The sequence below is a fragment of the Centrocercus urophasianus genome, unplaced genomic scaffold, assembly GCF_019232065.1.
Source record: "Centrocercus urophasianus isolate 14NV4802_14NV808 unplaced genomic scaffold, USGS_Curo_1.0 seq_20, whole genome shotgun sequence".
Taxonomy (NCBI): Eukaryota; Metazoa; Chordata; class Aves; order Galliformes; family Phasianidae; genus Centrocercus; species Centrocercus urophasianus.
This window is the reverse complement of record NW_024884756.1, coordinates 10,434,046-10,443,792: the sequence shown is the minus strand read 5'-3', so window position 1 is coordinate 10,443,792 and position 9,747 is coordinate 10,434,046. Positions and strand designations below refer to the sequence as shown.

Below are 9,747 nucleotides of genomic sequence, written 5' to 3'. Positions count from 1 at the left end.
TTTTTTTTTTTTTTTTTTTTTTTTTTTTTTTTTTTTTTTAATGCTATGGAAGTGATGCTTAGAGGAGTGGTTCTATTTCTCAGGAAAAAATAAAAAAAAAAAATTAAAAAATTGAGGTATTACTTCCCTTTATACAGATATTATTTCTTGCTGTCCAAGGTAAGTACAGACTGATCACCAAAATAGAGAAAGAGGAGCGTTATGCTTGACTAAATGCTTTTCCTCAATGGTGATTGTAGTTTTAAAAAGCACATCGGAAAGGATTTTTAAAAAAATACTGTTGGTATTATTTTGTACCTCTTTTTGTTCATTACCCTCCTGTATATTCATAATGTTCATAATCTATTACATAATTTATAAAAAAGGCTTTTTGCTTTTTTTTTTTTTTTTCATTTCTTTACCAATTATTGGCTGTTTTTCAAACAGAATAGGGGGTTGGAAAATTAAATAAAGACTTCCAAAATAACATGCTTCAGAAACATTTATTTAATTTGTGAGTTCATTCTGTTCTCTCTCCCCCTACCTCCCTCCACTTTTTTTTTTTTTTTTTAAAGAAGATCTGTATTAATTTAGTTTGGTAACTTAGTGCCTATATTAAATTAATCTAATAAAAGTCAGAGTCCTCACATAACATTTCCCAAATGTGAAGCAGCATCTATTACATGAGGCACAATCTTTATACAGTAAAATGTGAATCTGATATGTAAAATTACAAGGCTGTTTGGTGTACGTTACTTAAGTCAAATGCTTGAGTACAGTCAAGCTGGAGGAAAGGAATGAGCAATGCTACCATTCAAAACATTAAAAACTCAAACCAAGCTTCACATATCAAAGCAGTTTGTATTTGTGAAAGTATTCTAAAGTTCAGCAGTTAAACCTTGAAACACTAGCTCTTTCTGTTGACAGTTACTCATACCCGTGTTTCTGTAAACATTTCAATATATAATCATGAGTATATAATCTGTATTAAAACCTGCATATTGCTATAGATCTGAATTCAGAAAGGCTAGATGAGTGTATTTAAATTGACCAACCCATTGCACTGTTGTGGCACAATTTCATTCAGTAAGCCCCCTTTTTTTGTACACATGGTTTATGACTGTTTTAAAAACAGCAATAGAAAACATCTCTGTGCAAGTGGCCTTGTGCTGCCAGAGCTTTAGGTGGCTCAGCCGTGCCTTTCCCTTGGTGAAGGTCATCCTTTTGTGCAGAGCCCTAAAGTTACGTGAGCTGGGATGGAGTGTGGGTGTTCCCGCTGATTTCTGTGTGTGTACATCACAGTGTAATCACACAGTTTATTCCTGTTCTCCCACTTAAATATTTATTATGGCCTTAAATGAGGAGAAGGGGGCTTCTTTTGTATTGGCATAAACATAGGATTATGCTCACTGTGTGCTTTCAATCACTAAATCACTGATACGTCAATTGACATAACACAGTCTACCTCACAAGGATGTTGCAGGGCTTAATTAATTAATGTTTTTAGAGGGCTTCAGGATTCTGTGATGAAAGGCGCTTTAGAAGTGCAGAGGAGGATTATGCTGATTATTTTTCCCATCTATTACCCCAATATGCCACTGATTGAAATTCAGTAGAAGAGTATGGGCTCCCCTATAATGGCAGGGAAAGGCAGAATAATATTTTAAAAATTATCATAAGAACTGGGAAAGGCAACTCAATAATACAATTATGTAATACAAAAATTAATGTGGTCTCTTTTTTTAATTGCTCCTGTTGCTTTTTTTCCCTCCTTTCTGCTTGAAAATTCATTCCCTTTGCTGGATTGACAATAATAAGTACAAATTACGCCTTTATTGTCGTTACAGTTTGATGATGTATTACAGCCAGGATGCAGGTTAGAAACACAGGCTGAATTATTATGTACTGCAGGGTAGTGATTTCCTGCAAACTGATTTATGGGTAAATAATTTGATGTACTTATTACACGGGACAGGGCAGCTTTAAATTTCTGTAATAAAGCGCAGCTGAACAAAAGAAAATCACTTGCTACAGTATAGGGGCAAGACAAATCTAAAGAGAAACAGGTCTAATCAGTGTCAAACCCCTTGTCTTGCAGGGAACCCTGTCAGCAGTGGTTGTTAGGTAAACAACTTAGTTATCCAGGGGCAGGGATGTTGTTGGGTGTTTCATTGAGGTCTTTTGTTTGGAGCTGTAAATTAATCAGAAGTGCTTGGATACTAATTCCAAGCTGTAGTTTCTTCCGAGCTCCAGTTTGTTTTATAAGAGCTCTGTTGAAAACTAGGAAGTTTCAACTAAGACTATTTAACTGAACCTGTGGGATGGCAGCAGATGATGGTTGTGTTCTTCACCCAGCCTTGTGTTTGCAGTCAAATGCTTTCAGGTTGTGATCCTGTAACACAGTAAATTGAACTTTGGAATAGCCATAGCAACATGGGACATGGCCCTGGTCTGGTATAACACTGCCGAGTCAAATTTTCTCAAAACATTTTGAAGTGGTAAATATAGCCCAGGAGACCATATAGTGGCTTGGGCACTGCCTGCTTCCTCAGCCATTTGGAAGAGTGCTGGTTTAGGGTCAGTGAACATGGAGCTGGAGTGTCAGAGAAGAGCTTTGCAGTACACAGTTTGCAACCTGAGTGTGCCTATTGATCTCCAAGGAGATGGACAGGCACATCCCATGTGAGTCTCAGCAGGTTACATTTGCTCTTTTTTTTTGGTGTTATGCATCAGGGATTCAAATGGTTTGTCAGTTTATCTTTGACAAGTGCTTTTCTTAATCATGCTTGGTAAAGAATTGCTGTTCTCTGCAATCCCCCTTTTCTGCATTAGCCAAACATAAAATTTCTTCTTTTTCACTCTCTGTGCATACTTGGGCAAGCATCATTTATGATTCATTTTGTATCTGTCTCCAGAAAACGAGGCAGTGGTGGTGATGCTGATGTAAGATGTCCAGTTGTTGTGGATGAATTAGACAAGTGAGCTCACAGAAGTGTGCCACTAGTCTGTTATGGCACGGCTGCAGGAGAGGGAGTTGCACAAATTTAACATCAGACTCCTCTGTCTTATTTTCATGTCTGCATTTTGATAAAACAAATGAGTGTGTCTTCAATGCCAGGTGAACACATTGCTGAGATCTAAGCTTAATGAAAGATCTCTCTTTGGCAGGACATGCCATTAAAGAACTAGTAGCCAACATGAGTAGAAAATCTCTTGTAAAACACGGTCTGACAAAAATTTCATTTGAGAAAGCTGTTTGGTTTGTTTTTCATCTTCAGTTGGCTAGCTGACCTGGGCAACAGTCAAGCACTTCTTAGTGAGTTTTTGAGAGCTGTTTTCATGTATAACCATTTCTTTACCATATAATCTCGGAAATCTGTTGAACTTTACTTCCAAAGAACTTGTTACAATATAAGAATCTCAAGGGATCATTGATACAAGAAAGAGAGTGAGACTCATTAGGAAAAGAGTTTTGTGGATTCATGAAGAATGTGCTTTCAGATTTCCTAAGCAAGCTGATCTGCTTCTGGAGCAGTAGGCTATTCACTGAAACAGACAGCGGCCTTGGCTCACTCGTGTCCTCACCCTAGAATCTCAGCTCATGATAGAGTAAAGCTCAGTTCCACTTCTTGAAGTGATTACATTAAAGATCTGAGCTGTGCTGTATGGATTCAATGAGCAGAGCCATAAAAATGTAAGTGCTTGTAGAATATATGCCTTGCTGCTGGGCTGTTCTCATCCGTGGGTTGCTGCTGCATTAGCAGTCCAGCGGTCCTGGAAGAGAAGGGACCTTCTTAGAGGGAAAGCTTTGGCCCACAGGCTTTAAATTCAGAGACAAGATTTTTAGCTTGCTGAGAATGGGTTTGCTCAACAAACTGGCATCATCTTCCCAAGTCTGGCCCAGGAGTTCCCTTAAATACAGTGTTGGAGCCATGAAATAAACCACCTGTAAAGTCTGCTGAGGAGCTGGATGGAAACCATGGCTTCTGGCTATCATTTGGACCAGCTTAATGTGTTCTGGAAAAAAAATAATTCACACGTCGTATCACACCGGCTGAAAAAATAGCGTACATCAGCAGCGCTGTAATGTAAAGGACTTGCAGCAGGTGTTAACATGCAGAGGCAAGGAGCATTCTGGTAGCACCTGTGTTTGTCTAAATCCAGCCAAAACAATTTCCTCTTCAGTTGTAGAGGAGAATTAAAAAAAAAAAAAAAAAAAAAAAAAAAAAAAAAAGCCTACCTGACTTCCAGCAGTAGCAGACATTTGCTGTGAAGCAATTTGCACAGTATTTTCCATGATGCACTGTGGGTGTGCTTTGTTTTTGCTTTTTCTTTTTTTTTCCTTCCTTTTCCTTGAACTTTTTAGTTTGGGGACACCTTTGGTAACTTCAGTGCTCCCCTGCTGTCTCTTTGTCTCTCACCAGCACTGCCAGGGCCGAGCAGTTGCAGATGGAATGCTCTCTGAGTGCTTTCCTTAATTGAATGAAAAATAAATATTACCAATTTGGATGTGACTTATGGGGCGCATATGATGCTTATTTTTTCAATTACATGAAAACTTGGCATGGTTAAACATAGGAAGCCAAGTGTTCTGTGAAGCTGGTATAGATTTCTGGGTTTTTAGGTGATTTTGCTTTAAATTATTGTATAGCAGAAGGGGATGAAGGAAGTCAGCTGCTAAACTGTATTTTCCCAGCACGTATTTCACTCGGTGGACCCTTGATGCTCATTTTATGACTAGCGTACACCGTACTATATGCATTTCTTGTTGCCACCAGAGATAACATTAAGTAAACTATCCCCTTAAGTAAAACAGCTTTTCTTGGCAAGTGGAGTATGACTCAAGGAGCCAGCACTGGAGACATACGGTGCTGTGAATGAGTGCTGTGTGTTACTCTACTGGATCGGAGTCCAGGCACTATTTATACTACAGCATATTCAGCACCAGATTGTTAAATCTTAATACTGAAACAGTGCATCATTTGAATGTTTTTGTTCTGTTTATGTCCCATTTTCAAGCATTAGATATCAAGCAATACTAGCTAACTTTTTGTTGCATTTGGACAAGATCTCTGGGTGCCAAAAGTCTTCTAATCTGTTCTTGAAGCATTAGCATGCCTGTACCAGCATGTTGCATAGAAACTTTGTACCAATCAAGATTAATCATGTCTCTTCTAGCTTCTCTTAAGACCTGGTGATAGAATACCTTGCAAATCACTGTATCAACGGTAAATGCAAACAATCATATGCTGCAGAAAAGGAGTTATTCTCTAATTGTTTTCTCCTTTATGTCTATGAAAGAGGAAAAAAACTATTCCGTTTGAGGTATTTAAAGGTTTCAGGAGTGTGGAGTCCACTTGTGTCTGTGCAAGAAAAATTTGTATCACTGTTTCAGATGTGCTATTTGTTTTACAGTTGTCTTTTAAAGATGAGGCTAAAAGGCCTTTGTCGTTTATTTTAGTTGGATTAATTCCAGAGCTGGTAAAGAACCAGTAGAAAGTAAGGTGAAGAGTGTTGTTTCTTGGCTTCATAGCATCCTTCAAGAGAATAAATAGGCAGACCTCATCCACTTGGGAGAAATGGGAGAAAAGGTGATGAGCATCTTGTGGGGCTGAGCTGAAAGAAGTTATGTGGGCAGAGCAATGGGGCAATGGTAAACATGGTAAAAGAGAGAAGAAAAGTAATAGTTGTGATGTGTTATACAGTACAGAACAAGGCTGAGCTGCTGTTTTCATGTAAGGTGTCATTGTGGCTTTTTTGTTTATTTGTTTGCCCTCTTCCTGGAAGTAATTCCTGGATATTAGTCATTGTTTCTGGTGTGGGCAGGCCCTCGGCAGTTGTCTACACAGAAATAATACCTCTACACCAAATGGTTTACCATTGAAGTTCATAGTCTTTGTGACGAGCACATCCAGAGAGGTGATGATCCCTATTAGAGAATGAACAGAAGTAGAAACAGGACTTAAAACATCCCCACTGCCCCCATGCTATTTTGGATCTATGGTCAGCAGCTTGCAAGTTTATTTTTTGTTGCTGGTTTTTTTGTTGTTTTTTTTTTTTTTTTTTTTTTTTTGCTTTTGCTAAGTAAAGCAGCTATCTGCACAGTGTGACTGGCAGCTGGGAGTGAATTCCTACTTATGGATTTCCAGCGCTATCCATCTGCACTGGGAGTAACACCATTATTAGATCTTAACTGTGCTGAAAGCTCACATGTAGGTATTTTCCTGTTCAAGTCAAAACCAATGCATTTATTTGCTGAAAGGTTTCGGAGGCTACGAAGTGTGGAGTGTGGAGTATTTGAAATTTCTTCTAACTTAGAAAGGCAGTCTTTAGTGAGACGATGAAAGATGTGAAGTGGGGAAGCATTCTGTGCTTCCTTGAAGCAATTTAAGAGCCAGGAACATGTCAGCAACTCTCCACTAGGAATCTGAAGTTATTCGTTCTGTTTCCCATGGTTTGCTTGAGGATTCAGTACAAAACATTTTTTTTTTTTTTTTTAGAATGACTGCAATAAGCCTCAAGGCACGTATTGAATCTCCTAAACAAACAAACTTATCAAAAGGTTTAGTAAACAGGCAGTAAAATGCAAAGTATGAATATTGTGTTTTCTTTCAGGAATTATCAAGCTTGGGAGGTGGAATCCCCTCCCTCTCAGTTATGTGACCGATGCACCAGATGCAACAGTAGCTGACATGCTACAAGATGTCTATCATGTTGTGACATTGAAAATCCAATTACAAAGGTAGGTGTTTCTAAACATCTGTCCTTTTCTGTTCTCTGAGCTGTTTTGTCAATTACAGCATTACTATAGAGATCAGCACATCCTGTCTTCATTAATTTCTAGTCTTTTGATGACAGGGCGGGAAAAATGAAGAGAAGGGTATGTCATCTGACAGCTATTTGGTGCATATTCTGATTTTTTTGTTGTTGTTTTCTGAAGTAGTAATAGGGTAACAGAGGAAAGGCAGAAACTCACCTAAGAGTTTCACAATCCCTGATTTGATGGGTTCTCAAGGCCTTAATGAGTGTAAAAAATAAACACCCTGCCTTTTTCCAGGGATTGCATTGTGAAACTCAGGTCTTCTACTGCCAGTTGCTGAGACAGGAGAGGAGAGGAGCTTGCTGACATTCCTTTGTTCTCCAGTTGTCTGCCCAATGGAAAAGCAAGAAGATGAGGAAGGGATCTGTTACTGCAGCTCCATGTGGCCTTTGGAAAACATTTTCCTTTTCTGAATGCTAGTTCTGACTAGCAAAGCAAAACTTCCTAATTCTTTTATCCTTACTTGGTCTCATTTTCCCTACTCCTACATTTTTTCCCCATTTTTCTCTATTGCATTCAAAAGAGTTTTTAAACAGCAACTGGTGCCTGTGAAAGGAGTTGCGGCAAGGAGAACATTGCACTCTGTAGACGTGGTGGTAAGCTTACGTTGCACAGTCATTTGTAGCTTTATGGGCAGGATACATCAGAGGAAAGAGGCAAAAATGATACACACACTGGAATAATTTATTCAAAGCTCATTCTGAACAAAGTAAGGGTCCATTGATGGTGTGTACATACCTACCAACTGTTCAGTTTACTTGGAAATTTGGAAGTATTTGGCTCTTCTCTGAAGTTAATCTCCTGAATGCCAGCATTTCCTTCCTGTTATCTCTAATGTTGATTGAGGTTTCCAGTTCCCCTTACAACCTTTCCTTGGTTTTATATAGTTACCTCCTCTATGCTGCATCTCTTCAGCATAGTTGTGAAAGCATCTGGAGTCTATGCTTACTATAAAAGGAGTACAGTAACTCACCTCTCCAGAAGTATGAGCTACCAGGATTTCTTCTAGCCTATTGTTCTGATAGTGTTACCAGTGAGTATCAACCCAAGATCAAGGTCTCGCTTTTTATCTTCAAAGTGCCTGAAGGCCTGGATGCAGTGTAAATAGAAGACGGTCCATGACTTTGAGATAAAGATAGTCATTGACTACTTGAACACCTCAAGCACAGCTGAACTTTCAACCCTTAGGGTAAAGCCTGCCAGTGTAGGTGGAAAGCGGAACCACCTCAGAGTCTGATTGGAAAGTGTGCACTAAATCTCAAGGCGTGAATGGCAATGACAACTCTCCCCAGCTTTCTGATGTGCTTTTTAGGTCTCCCCCCATGCATGTAGACACAGCCCATGAGCTTGTTAAACTAGAGGAGGCACAGTTCACATGAAGACAAAAGCTTTATTACATGTGCAATTCTTGTAAAATGAAAGTGGAATGAACTACATGTGACAGATGTTGGGCATATGGCTTAGTGTTTTTCTGAAAGGCTCTCGGATACTTCAGCGATGAGGACAGTCTAAGAACCTGTGTTCAATGAAATTCATTTTTCAGACGCTGCTCAAAGCTTTGTTTCCACACAGCAAGGACCCTTACTGTTCACTGATTTTGCTAGTGACATTGTGGCATGTATGTTTATTTTTCTATCCCAGCAGGAATATCTTTGTTTTGAGAGCATGCTCTATCCAGTCAACTCTGTGGCTTGGTCTATACAGAGTTTTTTTGCTCTCTCTCAGGTCCCAGAGGAAATGGTTATGCCACATGTACATCATAGTAGAATTAGCTGCTTTTCCTGCCGTGTACTGTCATAATTCTGGTTGACCTATACATCTTGTGGGAGCTGGGTGTGATGGGGAGGGGAGAGAGGAGAGAAACACCTTGATGGACTGGCTTAGTAAGAAAATCTCATTTCTGCTCACTGCTTAAAGGTCTGTGGCTTTGTACACAAAGTGTAAGCATCTGTGAAGGTGATGTTTCTATCTGCTTTCTACTTTCTGTTTTGACAGTTGTTCCAAGTTGGAAGACTTGCCAGCAGAGCAGTGGAACCATGCCACAGTTCGCAATGCCTTAAAGGAACTGCTCAAAGAGATGAATCAGAGCACATTAGCCAAAGAATGCCCTCTTTCACAGGTTAGTATTTTTAGAAGGCTTAGGGAAAGCCAGATTCCCAAGATCCAATATTCAGTAAAGGATTTAAGCTAAGCAATTCCTTAAGTATTTAATCACTTTATTTATTTCTTTAGAAAGGAAAAATTCCAATTAATGTGAAATAGAGTGTTTTTTATACCATGTTTTATTAGTGGGTCATCAGGTAGAAATTATGAATGAATTGCTTGGTTTTTTTTTTAATGCTGCAGTTCAGAGAGTCTTCATGTAGACCTTAATCTGAACGTTTTGCAATAGGAGTGATGATTATTAAATGCAAGATTTGAGTGGCTCCTTTCGACTAGCAGAGGCCTGCCTCCACAACGTAATACATGAGTAGATCTCACTAACCTCCAACTATGATAAAAAGAATATATACTTAACAATTTTGCCCAAATTTCTAGAGAACAGTAATAAAAACCGTATAATTATCTTCTAAGAAGCACAGTAATTCATAGTCTCATTCTCCATGACTGCTTTATAAATGACAGTACTGTCATGTCTAAAATGTAGGTTCCTACAGACATTGTGAGAAATATTTGTATTTCAGATTGTCATAACAAGAGATTCAAAAAATATTTGTGGCTGGGACCTCCTTGTCTCTCAAAAAAAAAAAAAAAAAAACCAACAAAAAAGACACAGAAAAACACTTCAGCACGCAGACAAGCAACTTGCTAGGAACAAAAAATATATTATTGACCTCTAAAAACTTCATTAAAATCTTGTTTGTCTATTGCATCTTTTAAAAAGTCAGAATTCCGTATTTCTTGCTTGCTAAAAAATCAACTGCATTTGCTAGCCCTTATCTGATTAT

General features: G+C 38.7%; 1 protein-coding gene across 4 annotated transcripts in view; it reads left to right on the top strand.

Moving 5' to 3' along the window:
- Positions 1–9,747, top strand: part of SATB2 (SATB homeobox 2) — a 130,338-nt gene that overhangs the window by 54,703 nt on the left and 65,888 nt on the right. For all 4 annotated transcript variants that reach the window (XM_042822090.1, XM_042822092.1, XM_042822091.1 and 1 more), the window contains 2 exons: positions 6,595–6,721; positions 8,795–8,918. In XM_042822090.1, coding sequence (XP_042678024.1) covers positions 6,595–6,721; positions 8,795–8,918 — 251 coding nt within the window. The remainder of the gene's footprint in view (positions 1–6,594; positions 6,722–8,794; positions 8,919–9,747) is intronic.